The sequence below is a fragment of the Bos indicus x Bos taurus genome, chromosome 13 (assembly GCF_003369695.1).
Source record: "Bos indicus x Bos taurus breed Angus x Brahman F1 hybrid chromosome 13, Bos_hybrid_MaternalHap_v2.0, whole genome shotgun sequence".
NCBI lineage: Eukaryota > Metazoa > Chordata > Mammalia > Artiodactyla > Bovidae > Bos > Bos indicus x Bos taurus.
This window is the reverse complement of record NC_040088.1, coordinates 75,674,330-75,695,211: the sequence shown is the minus strand read 5'-3', so window position 1 is coordinate 75,695,211 and position 20,882 is coordinate 75,674,330. Positions and strand designations below refer to the sequence as shown.

At 37.0% G+C, this 20,882-nt stretch overlaps 2 protein-coding genes across 5 annotated transcripts in view; one reads left to right on the top strand and one right to left on the bottom strand.

The window, feature by feature from the left end:
• Nucleotides 1-20,882, top strand: part of MACROD2 (MACRO domain containing 2) — a 2,312,183-nt gene that overhangs the window by 338,764 nt on the left and 1,952,537 nt on the right. The gene's annotated exons all lie outside the window — the stretch shown is intronic.
• On the bottom strand, nucleotides 651-14,366 carry FLRT3 (fibronectin leucine rich transmembrane protein 3). Of its 2 annotated transcripts, none has more exons than XM_027560272.1 (3): nucleotides 14,066-14,366; nucleotides 5,747-5,947; nucleotides 651-4,195 (listed from the first exon to the last, which is right to left on the bottom strand). In XM_027560272.1, exon 3 carries the CDS (start codon nucleotides 4,150-4,152, stop codon nucleotides 2,203-2,205), a length of 1,950 nt encoding a protein of 649 aa, XP_027416073.1. In that variant the 5' UTR covers nucleotides 4,153-4,195; nucleotides 5,747-5,947; nucleotides 14,066-14,366; the 3' UTR covers nucleotides 651-2,202. The 2 variants fall into 2 exon arrangements, with proteins under 2 accessions (XP_027416073.1, XP_027416072.1); XM_027560271.1 differs by having other exon boundaries at nucleotides 5,206-5,947; nucleotides 14,066-14,365.

Sequence of the window (20,882 nt, the reverse complement as noted above, 5' to 3'; positions counted from 1 at the left end):
CAGATAATGTTCATTGTATTCAATGTTAATCACATTTTCTTTGCTAGGTTATTCCTAGAAAACAGCTACCCTTCTTAACAGTAAGTCAAAGGAGAAAGAATTGAGATACATTTGAAGATGGCAAATGGATACTGAATGAGGCTTTATAGGCAGCTGGGGATAATTCTTCGCAGAGTAGTAGGGGCAGTGATACCTGGCAAAATACATGGGAACACATGGCTCTCTGTGCTCGACCATCACAGTGTGTCTTATGTGTTGTTGACCATTGTACCGTTTCCAAGCCCTTCGTCTCATTTAGTCCTTACAACAGCCCTGAGAGGTGGGTGGTATTAACAGTCCCAGTATATAGACAGTATAGACAAGGGCACTAAGCTAAGGAGAGTAAGTGGTTTCTTTTTACTTACCTAGTAAGTGGCGATCTGAGATTTTTGGATCCTCTGGTGCCAACTCATACTACCAAAAAGCTATTTTAAAAAATAACATTTTTCAAAAACCACCTTAAAGTATCAGCCAGGACAACAGCAGCAGTGTACAAAGACCGAAAGGTTACAAAAGCACTTCTGAAGTTTTTTGTAAGAGTGTTCCAACAGACTGTTAGGATATTTGTTTATGCATGAAACACTGAAGTAAAATGATACACAAGCTCAGGATACTGCTATTTTTTTTATTGGTAGCCAACATTTATTTTTTTTTTTGCCTAGAAAAATACATGGGGATATTTAGGACTACTGTGCTGGGCAATTTGCTACTTTAGTGATAGGAACATAATCTTGAAAAAGCAAACACGATTATTTTGTACTTTTTTTTGTTTTATTCAGCAATAAGACCACAATTTTTCATATTTAAGGAAGTATGAAAAATTTGTCGAGTTTTAAAAGCTGAATACATGTAGCGTTGGATCAAGGCACATACAAGACTGGCCAAAGGGCGTACAATGCACTTTGGTTTTTTGTTGGGAAAAAAAAAGTTATGGCAACGGAAAAGTGATGAGGTTTTAAACAAGTCATAGCTCACAATTCAGTAGGAAGCTGGAAAAAAATGTTACAAGTTCATTACATAGTATCTGGAAAACTGTGACAGTAATGGGCAGTATTCTTGATCATTGTGAAAGTAAATCGAACATTTATGTACAGTGTTAAAACATTTCACATAAACCAGATCTAAATTTGATTTCCAGTATTTATTTTTCTTTTAAATTCTCACTTATTTAAAGTACTACTTTCTCTTCACTGTTGAGGGGAATTGCTTGTAGTTAGACTACTCTTAAAATGCATTTAAGCTTTTTAACTTCCTTTATGATAAAAACATTGTAAACACTAACAAATGTGTCTTTAAAGTTGACATTTCAAAAATCAAGATAGTATAGGCAAAACCAAAATGGAATTGATACTTGTGTTTGTTACACTATGTGAGTCTAAGTTTTCATGTTTTTTCCTAAGTACAAGTTTCCCCCACTTGGAAGCACGCTTACATTATTGTTTTTGTGAAGTCCTTTATTATCAAAGCTTTGTTAACAATGGCATTAATAACAGCAGACTTCACCCTCCTTTTATGCCAACTGATGTATTCAGTTCAGAAGATAATGTTTACTTTCTTAAGGAGGTCTAATTTACTTAGCATAAAAATGGAGCTATGCAGCAAGTCTGATATTGCCCATTACTTCACATATTTTGATTACTGAATACCACTGGAATACAAATTTAATAGTTGGAACATTATTTCATAACTACTTTTTGAAATTTAATTTTTCTCATTCAGCCAGTTTTTTTTTTAACATTTTATTAATACCAAAGTGAAAAATGGCCTGTGCTTATACTACAAGGATCTCATGTGAATGCAGTCCTGATTGTTCAACACAGCAAGAAAATTCACTTTCACAGTCAACAAGTCATCTTACTCAGTAGAACACAAAGTAAATGGTTTGTAACTTCAATATTTGCAAGGAAAATACAGTACAAATTACTAAAAAATACTAAAATATAGAATTGTGTTCAGGCATCTCCACTACATCAATCGCAGCAGTAACCTGAAATTTGAAACTTTTAATAAAAAGTTCTTAAATATAAATTATATGGCAAATGTACAGTACATTGCTTTTTCTCAGTCTCTTTTTCCAGTGTTTTGCAGTAGAACAGGGTTCCTACCATCACCTCCCTTAGGTTTAAAAAAACCAAAACATGGTCTGCTGCACGTCCTCCAGCATCATGAGTGTGAGTGATCTGAGTCTGGAATACCGCTGTCTCTATAGCTTCGGTTACTACTGCTTTCACTGTGATTGTTTTTGTACAGATTCATTCCATTAGGAGGAAATATGGTGTGTATTACAAATTCTTCCTTTGAGATGGGTTCATTGCTTATTGGTAACATCTGAAAAGAAGTCTCCCTGATTTCCAGGATGGAGTTGTCCTTCTTGGTGCCAGCTTCCGCATAGTCGTCCTTTCTTCTCCTCCCTTTGCTGTACGCACAGTTCCGTGAGAAGAGGGATCCATTCCTATGAACGTACCAGCACACCAAAGCGAGCAGGGCGATGGTCACCAGGGCCACAGCCCCGCCAATGATGGCAGCCAGTGGCAAATTGGGGTTTTTGTAAGGTTCTTTCTCTTGCTCTCGATTAAGGGTGGTTGTAGGGTTGTACATTCGAAGGGGTGCAGTTTCAGTCTCAATACAAACAGGATTTTCATCGAATAGATAGAGGTTACTGGTTTCCATGGGAACCATGCAGACTCGATAGGGTGAATCAGGCTCCAGGGCTGTGACCAAGTATTCGCTGCGTTCTCCTGTTACAATTGTTTCAGTTATAGATCCAAACGCTGGGCTGTGGTCCAGTTTGAGCCAGCTGAGTCTTAAAGCCGTCATAGGTAGGACAAGTTTCCAAGAGATATGAATTGTGTCAGAGGTGACAGATTTCACAGTAATGGTAATTGTTTTTCTTGATGGAATCCCTGTGGTTCGCTGATCCTTAGTGAGTTTGGGGTTCTTCGTGTCTGGTTGTTTGGTCACAGGAGCTGGCCACTGTCCTTGAGCAGGATGCACTGTATTGGGCGTTCCGGTGGTTATCTGAATGGTGCTTACAACCGGGTTGTCCTTACAATCAAATAGTTCTGCATTGAGGTCCTTGATAGCCATCCCTCGAACCTTTTCTGGGGCTTGGCACATGAGCCCACGCACATTGACCTTCACAGGTAGTGATTGTAACCAGTCACGTACCCATTTCATCTTGCACCCGCAATACCAGGGATTGTTCCGAAGAATCAATTGTGTTATATTGTCCAAATCATCAAAGATACCCTGAGGTAAATTACTTAGGTTATTATTGGACATATCAAGTCGATACAGCTGCCTCAGATAAGAAAAAGCATTTGGGGGCACCCTATTGATATGGTTATCTTGAAGATAAAGCTTCCTCAGGTTTGTGCCTGGAAGGTTTACTGGTGCAGCAGTCAGGGAATTCCGTACCAGTGAGAGTTCTGTTAAGTTGACTAGGTTGAAGAAAACTTTATCACCTAATCCATGGTTGTTCAGCAGGTTTCCATCCAAAACCAGGCGTTTTAGGCTAGTGAGACCTTGAAGAGATGGTGATGAGATGGTGGATATACGATTATCATCCAAGCGGAGCTCTTCTATAGTCCTGGGCAAACCCCAGGGGATTGTGCTAAGGTGATTACGAGACAGGAAAAGCAGCCGGAGATAGTTACTGTCTCTGAATGCCCCCTCTTCAATGCTAACAGCTGAGACAGAGTTATCATCTAAATGTAATTCTTCCAGATAGGGAATTTTTGAAAGTGAATCATAAGTGATGGTTCTTATGTTATTTTCTTGCAGATGTAACTCTTTGACGTACTTTGGTAGATTGGTAGGAAATTCATCTAAACTGTTGTGATATAGGTATATTCTTTCTACTTTCAGCAAGTTTTTCAAATCTGATGGAATCCCAGCATTATTTATTTGGTTGTTCTGAAGGTAGAGAGTTGTAGCATCCTCTGGTATTCCTGTTGGAATGGATGTCAGAAAGCGATCGTTACAGTAAATGAAACCGGCATCGCAGCGGCACACAGATGGACAGGGTTTAGCCATAACTGATAGCGGTGCCACCTGGAGGAACAGCCCAATTTTAGTCCCAATGAGGAAGATGCTCCAGGCTGGGCTGATCATGGTCAGCAGTGTTGAGGTCTTTACACAAGGTAGTTTCAGAGCCCTAAAGTGGGGTGAGTTTAAAAAAAAAAGGCAACAGAAAACCGTCAGACCAGTGTACTTAAAATAGAATTCAAAATAGATGTGAACATTGAAACATCTAATAATCACTTTTATTAGTTAATTTTTTTCTTGCATGCTGAGGGTTTTTTTTTTTTTTTTGCATGCTAGCTAGCCATGAACATAATCATACAATATTTTTACCTTAAATATTTCTGGTATTAGAAGTATTTTGTCCCAAATCTATTTGACTTTGAAAGTTTAATATAGTTTTATTGAATGTTTTAAAGCATTCTCATAGCACTTTATGTCAATTTTGTGACCATTGGCCAAGCTAGTCTGATTTCTAATTTTTCTTTAATATTCATAATGAATTGACACATAGGAATATGATTTGTTATATTTAAAGATAATAATGTTACTATTCTTAAAAACCAAAATTTTATATCTGCTTTTTACATGGTAGATTGTACAAGTATAGAAATGTGTAGTAAAAAAATCTACTCTCATACTATTCAGGAATAGTTACGCACTTCTGGAGATCCTGAATCCCAGTTAAGTCAATTGCTTGCTTTGATTATTGATGTTATTTTTCTTTGATTATTAATATTACACATTGTGAGATAGGCATTTCCAGCACAAAAATAAGAAGGAATTGTTTTCATTTACTTTGGGGAAGGAAAGATTTATATAGCTAATACATCTATCTTATCTAAGTGGAAAATTCCATTTCATGTTAAATTCTTTTTTTCCTATTTTACTGTATGTTTTGTAGTACATAGTTAAATGGGTTTATGAACATCTTTCATTATATTCTAGCTCATAACATGTTTTCACAATGTATTTATCTTTCTTCAAGTTCTAATCTAAAATATGATTCACCTTTCTCCATGGGTGGAGAATTATAGATTTATACTTATCTAGTATGTAATATAATTTCTTCTACACCTTTAGGTATTAGTTAGCCTTTATAATTTCAGGCATGAAAAGAAAAGACTTTAATATTTTTCCTACCTTATTGAACGATGTGAGTAAATTTTGCGTGAGTGAAAATCCAATGCACATATATTATTTTCCTGGTGAGGGGCTGGGACTTATAAACTCTTGTTTAGTCCTTGGAAATGTTCTTCAGTGTTTATTCTATGCCGCACACACCTCCAGATCAGGCTTGCTGTTGTCAATGAACATTCCAGCTGTGGTTCAGCATGGTGGGCAAGCTCATTAAAGTAGGGACCAGAAACAATTCAGGTTCCTGTTACTGTGTAGAACACATGGTTTCCTATTTTTTTTCCTTTCTTATAGAGTTTCTGTGTGAAGGTTCCTTTTGTGTAGCTTAATTCCCTTAGTGGAAATTGCTCTCTTTGAAATTCTTATTGGCTCTTCTGTGCAATGTGGTCAGAGATAGTAACTTCAGATCCTCATGAAGAAAGCCATTCATGATGCTAAGGCCTGTACAGTAATAGGTTTTTCAGGCAGTTACCCCCCACCTTTATTCCCATCCAGGATTATCCAAGTATAAACTTTGTACAGTAGCTACATCCTGAGGTATGATTACCTGCTGTGAAATAGCTATTTCCAGCTTTTGCTTCTTGCTGCTTTCTCAGAATATCTGGTGCAGTCACAGGTTATGCAAGAACAGGTATTCTTTCAAGAGGTAAAGAAAACTTAATTCAAATATTCTTCATGGGAAAAATGGAAGCATACTAGATTTCCTTTATATTTCTGTTCCTTGAAATACACTGGACCTGAGCATCTCCTGTGAAAGTAAAATGTTTTAATCAGCTATTAACAAAGAACTTTAACATACTAGAGACATTTCCTAGAAATTTAGCTTCAATTCTTTCTTTAGGCAACATCTTTCATCATAGTAGTTGTTGAAAAGGGATAAGATGACCTCTTTCTCTTTTATTTCCCATCTTTCTATATAAATAAAGTGGGAGCCAAAGTTGAGTTTGTCACAAAATAATTTCAGTTGTGAACTGACTGCTAGTATGACTTTGAATTAAACACAGAAGTAAAGCTTTATGCAAAAGACAATAAGCCTCTTCTATGGATTTTGAATTCAGGTCAGGCCAATCTTTAAAATTTCTCTTTTATATCTTATATAAAATGATAAAGTGTGCAAAAAAAAGAAAATAAGTACATGAAAGAGGTAAGCAAAGCCACAACTAGGATTGTTTTTAATGAAATGCCATAACTTTTTAGATATTTCTGAACATAGTTTTACAAAGTCATATAGTCTACAATTTAAAGAGTTGAAAAGGGTTAGAAGTTTTCTTTTGATTTGCTCAGTGTCTTGTTTAATTCTTCCTACAGGCCTCAATGTTCCCTATTGTGGAATATGGGCACTACCACCTTCCTCCTTAGAACTATTTCTAAAGGCTAATTGCTGATCTTGAAACTCCAGTTACTCAGGTATTCTTGGCCAAAGGCAGTGTAGAAGTTCAAGTCATAACATTTTTTGAGAAGAATACAATTTTTAACAAAGTAAACTTGAGAAACTGTATTTGGAACAGAAAGGACACTATTTCAGTCTGTCTCCTTGTAATGACCATTAGGAAAGCATATCAAAACCTGACAAGGCATTTCTCTCAAGGTGGGAACAAGAACGTGTCAGTTTCCAAAGATTATCTTTTTAACTTCTGAAAGAGGCTTACAGCTTGACCAAAGAGACTCATGAGTTTAAGGATGGCTGCTTTGTCCATTATCTAATATGCATGAAGATTTTGGGGGGTGAACAGGGGAGGTGGGTAGTTTCAGTATCTGTTATGTAAAGTTACCTACTCAGGGACTTTCTATACAAGTAAGTTACATTAGGGTATCATGGAAATATTTGACCCTAAAAGTAGAAGCGATTTGTTTCTCCCTCAGTAATTACCTTGCATCCAACAAGGATAGCATCTGTTCCAGAATTCAAACAGTACTCAAAGTGAATTTTAAATAAGGCCAAGATTTGTGTTTCTGGCTCTCATTAAAAATTCGGATTCTTTTAATTTGTCACCACATATCAAGACTATCATAGACTGAACTAACAGAAGGATACTGAAAAAAATTACAGATACATTTAATTTATTATTTAGGAAACGTGAAGTAGAAATAGCAGTTAGCAGATGGATAAAGTAGTCTCTAGTGAGTATTGCAAAGTGCCCACAGAGGAAAGTTTAAGTGATGTATTGCTTAATGTGAGGTTTTACAAGTAATGCCTTTAGGGCTTTGCTCATTATTGTTGAATTTCAGTGGAGTATTTTCTTGAACTCTTGCTTTCTTGGTAAGTGAAAATGGAAAACCAAGCTGTGAAATTAATAATTACAATGTTATTTTAAAAAGTATCTTCTGTCAAATGTTTTCTAAGCTTGAAAATTATTCAACATATAAAACAATTTGGTAAATTTAAGAAAAAAATTTAAAGCAATTTAGGAAACAGTTACTTTTGTTAAATTGCATTAAAAACTAATTAAAACCATTATAAAAATCGCACAGAGAACCTGCTTAAACGGTTGCCAATAGGCAGGCATTTCTCCTACCCCAGGACACACTTTAAAGTTGAGAAGATGAATCTGATGAATGGAAGTCAAAAGTTGTTGGTCAGCCTAGAGTATGTACAAGGTGATGATCATAATAAGCAGAGATAAAGCTGGTAGCTGAAGTGTAAAGTTTTTACCAATTCAAAATCTAATATGTATTGGTTTTTACATTTTCAAACCAGAGAAAGAAAAAATATTCTACACTGGTATGAAAAGGAAGATTAATTTATTTTTGTTTGTTTAGTTTTACAAGTGTGAAGCTGCTTCCTCTGCTCTATTTGATGTGCAAACTCACATGGCCATGAATACAATGGCGGTAATAACGTGGGATTAACAGAAAGCCGAAAATCTCATTCAATTCTTGGAAAATGCCGTTCTCTTCTCCCCAGATTGCATTAAAACAAAAGGCAAAAATACAAAACATATTTCTCTGGAGAGGATACTCGTTCAAAAATGAAGATTCCTTCACAAGTTCCTACTCCCTTTACTCAAACAGTCCAATGCATGCGTGATTTTGTTTCATATTTTATATCTTCTCTTGCCTTTTTATATTTAAAAACTATAGTGCTAAAGAGATTTGTTTTATTTTGCATATTAGAGGCTGTAATGGTCTTTCCATCTGAAATAAGCAGCTCTGCTCCCATGTTTAGACTTCGCTGTTTCTGAGCTGGCTCTACGTATTCATGCATATAGAGACATTGTAGTTGAATGTGACTGAGGAAAAAAAAAATGACCCCCACTGGCATGAACACTGTGGCCAGGTTTCCACAGCGTCGACTTCAGAGGCTTTATGTCTGCATAGGCTTGAAAGAGGCCATTACTTCTGAACAAAAAGGAATCGATCTTTTAGAAAAATATTGTTAATGGGGTAACTTGGGGGAAAGCATAAATGGAGCCCTGGTTACTTAAAGGAATGTTTAAAGTTAAAAAAAAATCATATCATTACTTAAGTATATAGCATTTAGAACTGTAGCAAAAAGAAAAACATAATCACCGTACTGGTAAATTAAACTTATAATATGGATCTTCCTATCAATTTCTTTTTATAAATTAAAAAAATACGGATTTTTAAAAACGCATTTATAATGTAATCACATCTATGAAAAGTCACCGATTTCCATGATACACTTAAAAGACGTATGTAAATAGATAAGGATGCTGTCATTTTGAGATATTTTAAGAAAACTAATATAATTGAACAAGTTGTATCTGAAATAGAATACTGGTATTTATAGTCAAGAACATGAAGCAGTCTATATGTTTATATGATTCCTTCTTTGTTACTATTTTGGAGGTGGGAATGTTTGAGATGGAAAGGCATTTGATATTTCTTATGTTTTGATCATTTAGATTAAGATTATACGTTGATAGTGCTAACTTCCTAAATCCTTTATTTGTCCCTTTGATTTAAATTGATTTTTGATATGAAATCATTGCTCTAAAATAAAATCTTAAATTGAGTAGAGAGTTGGGGGATTTTAGTTTGTTTTTAATGATTTGCCTCATATCATGGTCTCTAAACTATCTGGGGACTTTTAAATATATTAAATTTAAAAGTGGAAAAGTATGTAGAACTTTTAATCGAAGTTAACTGCATTATTTTGAGTAAAACCTTGAGACTGAAGAAAATACATGATTCCTCAAATTTATCCAAGTCTGTGAATATTTCTGGGTACTGGAATTTATACAATCATAATTTAAAGTATTAGGAAAGTAATTTATTTATGAAGGCTTAAACTGCTGCTAGAAAGCTCTACAAAATGATCAACCTCTGAATGTTAAGTCTTTGCAACGACAAATAGTATTTCAAATAACCTATGTGTATGGTTAAACTGAAAAACTGGAGTATATCAGATTAGTTGGTAGTGACAGCAAAATGCTTTCTAAGCAGCCTGTCTGGTAGTTAAATTTTCCACGATCATCAGATTTCAGGAAAGTTCCAATTCTTTTGTTTAATGCCAGGCAAGCAGAAGGACCTCTAACTCTCCTCTTGAGAGTCATGAAGTCTGAAGGGTTTGCTGAGAGGGAGGGAAGCAAGTGTGCCTTTCCTTACTTGGTTTTATCCAGACTATTTTCTAGCCTAGAAGATTTGTTTCTTTTATGCAAATAGGGGATGAAAGTTCTAAAACAAAGGATTTTCACTTTCTCCTTTTGTGTTACAGGTTCTTTTCCCCAATAGGTTTGTGATAAATGAATCTAATTCTGCTTCATTTATTTTGGCTTGTAAAGTTAAATCAAGCATCCTTAAAACAAAAAGGGAAACTGGGATGTTATCTTTCATCATAGTGAAGCCTGTTTCCTTACATGATATTAAGCCAAACTAAATAAGTTAGAGAACCATGGCTTGTAAGAATGAATAAGAGATTAATTTAGAGGTTGGTAAAGGTGAGCAGTTGAGAGCTTGGGGCAGGGAACAAGCTTTACGTTTGCATTGACTTTTAGGCAATTGCAATTAAAATTACGCTTATCCTTGTTAAAATGCAAACATTTTCCCACTGTGAGCCTGATATTCCTTCTTCAGTGTGGTGAGTACAATTTGCTTGATATGCTTTAAGTTTCTAATAGTCAAGTTTCCATACTCTAGTACAACAAATATTTAGGTCTGCTGTGTGCCACGCACTGAGCTGGAAAATGATAACATCCATAATCATAAAAAACATCCTTTTTTTTTTTTTCATGTCAGAGTTGCGTATTGCTGATTTAAACCATTAAAGAGGACGAAAATCATCAGCACACAAACTGATCAATCCACAGTTCAGTGGTGCACTTTAAAAATGGGGTTTAACCAAATGTGGTCTCTGGGTTTTCTTTTCAAAGTTGCCACGGTAACTTGTGCACGTGAAAAGTGAAAGAATAAAGAACAAAAGCTGTCATTGTCTCATCAGAGCAATTTCTCCTTTCTTGCATTTAAGCAGACTAATACCTGGAGAGAGCTTTTTATGCATTCCTGACACTTGATTTGGGGGGCTAGGAAAGAGATTATGCCTATGTTAAACAAATGCAACTTTAGCTGCTGCTTAAATTACAGTTTTGTTCTTTTTTTACTTAAAATCTGTTTTCTCTAGCTCTCTTGTCAACAGACATCAAAGTCCTGAAACCAGCTCTCCTATGCAATATAAACATGGCTTTCAATTTGTTTTTTTAATGTGATGTTTTACCAAAGTCAGTGATGTTGATCTGCATCCTGAAACTGGAAAATGCTTTCTGAAATGTATATTTCTGTTTTGGTTTTTAAGAGGCAGAAGGCTTTTTCCAGGAGACATTTACAGACTATCTCTTAGTTAGAAATTTGTTTCTTGACTTGTGATAAATTTTTGAAATGGTGGAATGTTAGAAAGAGTTGACAAAAGGTCCTTTTTATGTTCTGAAGAGAAAACTGCACTTTGGAGAATTAATACTGCTGAGAGATTTACTGTAGAGTTTTTGCCCGCTGGGGGGTGGTACACGCTACCAGAACACAGCTTTCAGAAGCCGCAAGTCAGATGTTGGCTGCTGCCGGCCACTTTTCCTCTGGTTTAATTACAACAAAGCCTCCCGATGAGAACAGTGAAGGCCTCGGGGGCACAAGGTGGGGGTGGGAGGGAAGAGGGAGTGAGGGGAAAGAAGGGGAGAAATTACAACCTTTGAAAAATTTATTGAATCTTATTTCCCTCGTTGGCTTCATTTATGCTGGCCTTCATTTGACTTTCAGCAATTAGTTATAATGCTATTACAATGAACTGATTGAATAAAAGAATATTTAAGGGAGTTTATTCAGAATTTTTAAGTTAGTCTTGGATCTTGGCATTAAACACATTCTTTGTTATGTAGCCCACCCACCTTAAAAATAGGGGGAAAAGTTAACCACTGAAATGGCTAGTTTTAAACCTTTTTTTTTTTTTTTCTGGATGATCAGATTTAATCTAATACTGGTATGAACATTGGCATATCAAGAATAAAAACATAAAGAAGAAACATTCATATAATATTAATACAAGGCAAGTCCTCTGCTACTGATTTTTGTTGGGTTTAAAATTGTTCAAAATAATCCAGAAAGAGGAGGAAGCCTTAGGGTATGTGGCCAAGAAAAGCAGAGACAAATCTGTCTGCGGTACACTTGTGTGTTTAAAGCTGATAATTGTATTTTTCATCTGGAGACACTGAGTGTTCATTAGGGTCTTGTGTCCCTAGGCAAGAGATGCTGAATGTAATTGGAGTTTCTATTTGATTGGGCAATATAGGCTAGAGAAGAAACTGGGGTAAAGATAATTAATAGCTTGCTAACAAAGTCTGACAGCCACAAGATTTCAACCAAATTTATTTCACACCGCTTCATTTAGCTCTGAAAAAGTTTTGATAGAATTGGAGGCTCCTTAATTAACACTTGGAAGCAAAAGAAACATACCTTCTATTTTACTGCCACGTTCAGTTATGACAAATTTTCTTACTGTTTTTCTTCTTTTTGAAAAAACTTTACTTGCTGCCCAGTTATATATTTCACAGATGTTAATGTTTAGGAAGTGTTTAATTGGGCATTCTGAACCTAAACATAATCGATTTAAAATGCGGGGGGGGGGGGTGGGGGATGAAAAGCCCAATTAATAACATAGTATTATACAGCACAATTAATAACTGATAATTAGTATTATACAGTATTATATACAATATTAATGAATTCATTATGTTTATTCATTCAATAATATCTTTGCTGAATCTTGGGTTTGATGTATTTTTGGCAGCATTCTATTTAAAAAAGAAATTAGACGTGATTTTCCTGTTTAAATACATGCAATCATGTTTTTGTAACCCTGTTTTTTTATTTCAGGCTAATTAATATATCTAGATATGTGTGTGTGTGTACATTGTATACACACATATATCTGCAAACTAAGTGGCATATCTCTGATTTAATCTTACAGATTAAAACCTGGCATGTTATTATTAATATTGGTAGTAGCGGTAACATTAATATTTTGTAGTACTTTTAAAAGGTTAATTTCTTTCTTTCCTCATTTCAAAAGAGATGGGTATCAGTCATCTGTGACTCTGAGGTCCTGTCTGAAAACAAATTCATTCTTTATGTTTATGCTGGTTAGGATATTCCTGTGTGACTGGGGATAAATGAAAGGCATAGCCTCAGCCTGTGCACTATGATAGTGTCTTTATTCATATTGTTTCCCTAATGAGGGAACATACGTGTGCATTTTAGAGCGGATCGATTTATTAAGAAAATTTAAAATAGCTAATTGTTAAAACCGTTAGAGAATTTGGTTCTATAATTGGCACATATCAAGGCTTTTTTTCCCTTTTTCATTCTCAGGAAGTAAATAACAATCAAACCCCCAGATGTTGAGAAAATATAGGCCTGTTGCACTCTTTATTTCTATTCAACCATTTTGTTTCAGATCTAATTCACTGAAAAAAAATTTTTTTGAGTAGATACATTTAGGTAGTTTTTGAAAGCTTTGTGGTATGAAATATTTCTTTCAATGTAAGATTTTCCTATTATAAGTTGCAAGTGAATGGATACTCTTCAGTATCCCACTTGATGAGGCTCTACTCATTTTTCCCCCTGCCACCCTGAAATCCCTGCATACATCAGGCTTAGCTTCCAGGCTGAGCTTTGTTAGTTTTTCTGAGTAGACTTTGCCAATTACTATGCTAGTCACATACCACATTTGCCCGAGCAATGGATTTTGGCGTTCTGCTGGAGAGGGGATATGGTTTGTAAGAGAGTTTCCCCTTCCTCTGAGTGGAATTCACTAGTTGAGATTTGCAAGCCTGGAATGCTTGAAGCAGCTCTGGCAGGATAGCAGTGCAAGCTTTAAAATCTAGGTGTAGCTGTTAATCCTTGCAGAGGCACATAAGTCTCCAGGAGTAGCTGGGTTAGCTGTGAGCAAGATGTATGCTTTTCATGTACTGCGTACTCGTGGACTGAGGGATTATTGATTTTCTTTCACAGTTATAAAAACAGCAATTGGTGATCATACCACACATACAGTACACGCCAAGTTTAGCTAGACCTTTCGCTTTCCTCTCTGAAAAAATCTGCCTTGTGTTAACATTTAACTTTCCAACTTATCATTTTCCATAAGCCTCTTTTCAAATAGCAACTACACGAGACATAAGATAGCCATTTATCATTATTTTTCTTTCTTTAATGAAAGAAAGGTTTCAAGAAACTTCTTGCATTTGGCTGTTACAGTCCAATTTTTCCTTGCTGGCTTGCATGCACACACACTGCTCGTCCTGGTGACAGAGCAAACGTTCCTATCTGGATGCCTCATGATACCAAGCCATTCTTTTCTAGAGAGTAAAACCGAGCAAACTTTCTGGGACCAATCATAAGGAAAAACATGGGAAACACTTACCAGGAAGACGAGAAAAAGCAATCCCATATATCCTGCTGCTCTAGCTGTAATTCCACTGCCTGGGAACTGGAGTAATAACCCTCCCCCTCTGCCCAGCTCGGAATCCAATCCACACAAAGCCCACGGCAGCTGCAGGCTGAGCCGGTCCCGTTCGGATCACTCCTCCACTGAGGAGCAAGTGGGGGCCAGCATTTCAGTTTGCTGCACAGCCCACCTCCAAGTCTGAAGTTAAAGCTTCACCTCGCAGTGGTTGAAGAAGGGGTGATGTCATAGATGGGCAGGACTTCGCTGAGCTCGCGCTCAGTGAGGTAACTCGGGGATCAGACAGATGAGCTTTGCCGACGCTAGAGGGGGTGAGAGCAGCCAGAATGAGGCGCTTGGCCTGGTGGGGCTGGGATGCCACTGGTTGGTAGGTGGCCGTTTGGGATTGCAGCCTCTGCTGAAGTTGACTAGAGCAGGGTGGTGGTAGCAAGCTTATGAAAAATGCAAGACTGCTAGAAGATTATGTGTTACAGTAGAAAGACACGGGTTATTTTTATTTCCAAGCTGTCTGTGTTAGAAAGGAGTTAAGCAAAATCATATTTTCATTGTTGACTAGTTATAATAATGTTATCAATGTGAAGGCTAGTAGCCCCAACAGTGAATATTTATTCAACAAATGAATAGAAAGCAGGTTCAAATAAATAACTGATTGATTTAAGGGAAGGAAACAGGAATTCCACAAGGGTAAAAGAAAAAAAAGATAACTAGTTTTTTTTTTTTTTCCCCTGGAAGTAATGAGTAAGTTATTGTTTGTATGTGTTGGTTTTAGAAAGTGAAATTATTTTTCATATACTCCCCAAATTATTTGTACATCTCTTTAGAGCCTAGTAGATAGATTTTTCATATTTAAAGGGACTCTTCCTAAACTAAAAAGGTTTTGAAAAATTAAATAGAGTAGTTTTCTTTCTGATATGTTTTTGCTTTGAACATGAGTTAAGATACAGACTTAAGATGCAAACATAGAAGAAAGAAAAACCTTTCAGAAATAGTTTTACTTGTATTCAAATGGTTGTATTTTAATTTATGTATATGAGCAAACTCTGGGCAATGCAGTATCTAATTAGCAGAATTATAGACTTTCTATTTTCAATTTTGATTTTCATAGACTGGTTTCTACTGTTTGAATAACAGTTGCTTTAGGCCTATACATTTTCCACTAAGTGCATTTCATTTTTTAACGTCATTGGGAAGAATTTTGCTTTTCTATTTACCTGGAGGGCAGTATCCTTAAACTCATATTGTCTGCTTTATTCTCAGAGGTTCTCCTTTGTGCTTTCTAAAAGTTTCTGTGAGTGTTTGTTTCTGAAGGAGGCTAGCTAATTGTCTTTCCCAGGACTATTTGATTATGGTCTCTTCATTAGTTTAGTTTATCTATTTACATGCCTCTTTGATAGCAGTTTGGCCTTCTGAGTTCCTCTCCGAGAATGAATGATATCACAGTAGAAGGGGAACTCTTGATAAGAGGTATATTGACCTCTATTGTTCTATGATTGCACTTTTACTGGCCTCTGAGGGCAGACCCAATAAATACAGGAGGTTTAGAATTCTAATGTTTGTTGAAAAGCCAATTTCTTAGAAATGTTAGGTAGCAAAAGTTGAATTGAGATGCAGCTGCTGTATGTTTAGAGGAAAGGGAGGTGGCACTAAAGATAATCTCTCAGCTAAAGGATGGATTTCTTTTTCTGCTACTACAAAATAAACACATGGGTTAAACTGTTTTATGAAATAATTCTTTCTAGAAGCTATTTTCAGTTGGGAGTTGATTATATTTAAAAAGAACTTTTTGCCTAACCAAATTCCTATGGTTTTATAGCCATGTTTAATTAGTTTTATCTCTATTCAGGCAGACCTCAAACAGAAAAGAAAGATAAATGGACAGTTTTGGTAATCAGTATCCAAAAGAAGGTACCTTGGCCTGGGAGTTAGGAGATCTGAGGTTTCCATTCCCTCGTCTGCCATTCAGAATATGACTTATTATCTGCTCTGGGCTTTGGTTCACCACATGGCAAATAAAGGCAGCAGGGATTTATTGAATGCCAATTATGTATTGTTGCTTTTTTTTTTTTTTAAAGATGTGGATTAAAATGTAGAAGGGGCAAGAGATTATGAAAAAATGTAAACTGTACTAAAGGCACTAACTCTGAAGGCCAAGTCTTGGATAGCTTCCATCAGCCTACCCCATCCAAAAATATATGCCCTTTTGCTGCTTCCATTTGTTTTCGTTTTTGTTCTTTTTTTTCACTTCTTGCTCTTATCAGCTGTCTGAAATTCTGCCAGTTGGAGGTGAACTTGTAATAATATGTACCCCTTTTGAAATAAAATGTGCCGCCTCTGAAAAGACTGAGTTTCTCTGAGTTAATTCAGGTTGCTTTCCTCTCCTCCTTCGTTACGTAAGGGAGATGAACTGCAGTAAGGGGAGGGCTGTCCCAGTAGGAGGGGAAGGAAGGCAGGCACTTTTCAGTGAGAAGCCCTTTAGGCTCACAGTCTAGCATATCTGGGCTCCATCTTGGCTTTACCACTTGACTGTAGACAAATTACTAAATCTTTCTGAAATCATTAGCTCGGTACTTGACTTACAGTAAGTACCAAATGAGTGGTAACTGCCAGTATTGAGATGAGGGCATCTGAGCACTTGGAAAAAGGAGACATTAAGAAGTGGTAGAAGGAAGCACAAAGAGAGGTCAGAGAGGACCAATGACACGTTTTTTTCACACTTTAAAATCCCGCTTTGAGGTAGTAGTTCTATGTAGCCAGGAAATGAGCAAGGAAGTGAGCAAATAGGATATTTCCCTGTTGATTTTTTTTTTTTCCTGTTGTCTTCATGCATTTCACGGTCCCATGTCCCTAGGATTTAGAACTAGTAGATACTATGGGTTGAAAAGGCATTTGTCTTTTTTTTTTTTTTTTGCATTTTGTTCAGTTTTATGGGTTAGCCAGTGAATCTAACACTGTACATGAGAAAATGAATTTCAGATGGTGAACAACTGGCTGGAATATAAGCTTAATTAGCATATTGCATTTTGAAAACTGTTGGATTATCTAAGCCGATCATGTCGATGAACTTTGCATTTTTCTGTTTTTTTGAAAGGTTATGAGATGTTCCCTGATGGAGGGCGGAGGAAGTTGGATTTGGAAATCAGGTTTCCCAGGCTCTGCTGTTGACTTTTGTATCCATGTGAAAACAACCACCACCAAAACTCTTTTATAAACAGCTCCCAGAGGAAATGGAATAATTCAGGCCTTCCAACCTGCCTAGACTTAAGCTACCCCATTGACTCGTTCCTTCATTCACTGTATACAAATTCTTTAAAATTCCCTGTCAAAGAAGCTAGTAGGACTAGATGACCCCCAGACCTCCAACTATGATATTTAAAATTTAATCTTAAAAAGTATTAAAGCTTCCTTAGGTCTTAGAAAGAAATTCTTGACGATTTTTCTTCCCCTCACCCTCTTCCTGAGAATAAAGTCTTCAAAGTTGTGTGAAAAACAAACCAACCAACAAAATCAGCTTAGGCTTTTGGTATATGAAAATGCCTTGTGCTTATTACCAGTAAAGAAGTTTTTGGTTGCAAGTGATGGAAAGCTCAAGCCTTACTATCTAATCAACGATTAGAAATCTGTTGGTCCATGAAACTGAGAAGTTCGAATGTATGGTCTGGCTTCAGGTGACTCTTGATACAGTGGCTTGAAATACGTCAACAAGAATACAGTTTTTCTCTAGTGCTGCCTTTCCCAGTGTTGGTAGCCTCCTAGGGCCATATACATCGGATCCTTGGCAGCTCCAGGCTTTCCCCCTAGGCAGTAACAATTCCACATGTCACATTCCCATATTGCAGTGCTCAAGGGAAGATAGGTCACCTCCAGAAGCTCCTACACACGCACAGATGTATGATTCACTCTTTGTCATTTCTTTAAACTTGATCACACTGTTCATTGCTGAACCTATTACAGGAAGATAGTGGGGTATGTTGGTGAGCTTAGTCCTGCTGTAGGAGCTATAGGAAGGGTTAACCCCACTCAAACATGTGGCTGAGAATGGAGGACCGAGTTTGATCTGGAAGACAATTGGATACTGTTAGTTTGAGAAGGAAGGAATGGATGCTGGGGATTAGCTCATTTTTAGAGGATTTGGCATGCTGAAACTTGGGCATGTTTTATAAATTTATAAACTTGAAGCCGCTCTTCTTCTTTTCTTTTTTTTTAAGCCAAAATTTCTATTTAAATTACCAAAACATCTTTAAAAGATTTTTTCTATTTGTAGACCTTCTCAAGTCTAGCCCAGTTTTTCCCGTCAACAGGTAGTGATGCAAGTCAGGACACATCAGTACTACATTTTAACATGAGCCTATGGGATGTTAATAAAATATATAGAGAGTGCACATTCAGCTATCTGTAATTCTGTGAAGTCAGGCCAGATGTTTAATGCACCAGTTAGAAACTGTACCACATTGTTCTGAACAATTCCAAAGGGTATTGGAGAAATAATTAGATTATAGCAGGTCACAGACGCCTTAGAATACTAAATGGTTTTAAAAATGCTAAATTAAACTGCTCTTCTGTTCTGATATTTGCCTTTTATTAGTCAATACTTAAAATGTACCTAAAAACAATCACATATCCCTTTTAAGTATGTTTCCAAAACATACTCCACTGGAGTGAGATCTGTCATTACAGGACTTGAAACAGAAATCAAAGCAAAACATCAGGTGGTTATTTCCCTGCCTGCCTGCCTGTCTGCCCACCCTCTGATCCACCCTTATTTTCCCCAACATCCAAGTTAGACTCTTACTACAGTTTAGGCTAGGGATTGGGAGAAAGACGATTGAAAAAAAAAAACAAAAACAAAAAAACTGAGAAAAAAACACCCCTTTGACCTCCCATGAAAGAGGAGGACTTGTGGTTCAGAATAGATTAGTACCTGGCCACAAGTGATGGGCTGAGGCTATTGCAGAACTAAAGCCTGCTGATCCTTACTCTCTTCCCTTTTCTGTGCTTCCATGTCTGGCCATGCAGGTGGTGCGTGATCCAACTCCAGCTGATATAGGCTGTGTCCTTGCCCCTGCCACTCCCTAAGGCCCTGTCACCCTTCTCACTTTGTTTTTATATAAAATGCAAAAAGAGACTTCTAAAATGGACCTTGTAAGGAGCAAACTTGGAGCAAGCAGAGAGTGAATTCTTCCTCTGACACTCTGTGTGTGGCCCTGGGAAAAGAACTTCAGTTCTTTCTCTTATGAAGATGGAGATATGAGACCCATCTCATTTTCCTATTATGGACTTCAATAAAGTAGGGCATTGTAAAGGTTCATTAAATCTGAGAAAGCACTTACTTATCAAGACAGAGCTGAAACTTGTACATAGTTGCTTTTTATCTTCATAGTGATGAGTAGGGCCAGGATCACTTCAGAAGGTGCAATCCACTACTGTTAAATTAAGCTATGTTCTTTAACAGTTTATCTTTGGGAAAGAAGCAATTTGGGAAATGCTTCTGTGTACTGTTCTGGAAGCTCAGACCTTAAGATAATAGTATCTAAGTCTTGTTCTGAGACTTAATTACAAATCAAGGGACAAATTCCTTATTCTTAGAAATGACTTAAAACATAGCTTTGGAGAAATGGCTTACAGTTACTAAGAGCCCAGATCAGTTCAGTTGCTTAGTCATGTCTGACTCTTTGTGATCTCATGGACTGCAGCACGCCAGGCTTTCCTGTCCATCACCAATTCCTGGAGCTTGCTCAAACTCATGTCCATCGAGTTGGTGACGCCATCCAGCCATCTCATCTTCTGTCATCACCTTCTCCTCCTACCTTCAGTCTTTCCCAGCATCAGAGTCTTTTCCAGTGAGTCAGTTCTCATTGACTGAAAACAGATCAATAGTCAGTTCTCACTGACAAAGAGTAGATCAATTTACCTCTAATTGTTGAGATATGTATTTATTAGTTATCATACATGTGGATTGGAGAAGGCAGTGGCACCCCACTCCAGTACTCTTGCCTGGAAAATCCCATGGACGGAGGAGCCTGGTGGGCTGCAGTCCATGGGGTCGAGGAGAGTCGAACACGACTGAGCGACTTCACTTTCACTTTTCACTTTTATGCATTGGAGAAGGAAATGGCAATCCACTCCAGTGTTCTTGCCTGGAGAATCCCAGGGATGGGGGAGCCTAGTGGACTGCCGTCTGTGGGGTAGCACAGAGTCGGACACAACTGAAGCAACTTAGCAGAAGCAGCAGCAGCAGCAGCATACATGTGGATTACCCTGGAGCCACATGATCCTCTCTATATAGTTCATTGTTAATATCCACTAAAGCATGTCAGAACTTGCCAACCATCTTATTGTTTCACTGTTTATGGAATATTGGTACTAATTTTAGGTACCCAAATAGATTTTCTGAGAGGAGTATTTTCTGAAATTGTTGTGAGATTTATCTTATTTCTAAACCATCTCTATATTTTCTTTGTGTTTGAAGTTACCTCTTTTAAGACTGATATTTTCCTAAAGTCCAAGTTACTTGGGTACGTAAATATGTTTGGTGCTTCCCAGGTGCGCAGTGGTAAAGAATCTGCCTGCCAATGGAGGAGACACAGGTTCTATCTCTGGGTGGGGAAGATCCCCTAGAGTAGTAGGAAATGGCAACTTGCTCTGGCATTCTTTCCTGGGAAATCCCATGGACAGAGGAGCCTGGGGGTCTACAGTCGATGGGGTCAAAGAGTCAGACATGACTGAGTGACTGAGCACATAAACATGTTTAATGTTGAAAGAAACATATTTAAGGTAG

Excerpts from the sequence above, each read along its gene's own strand:
- FLRT3 (XM_027560272.1), bottom strand. The coding sequence starts at position 4,152 with ATGATCAGCCCAGCCTGGAGCATCTTCCTCATTGGGACTAAAATTGGG.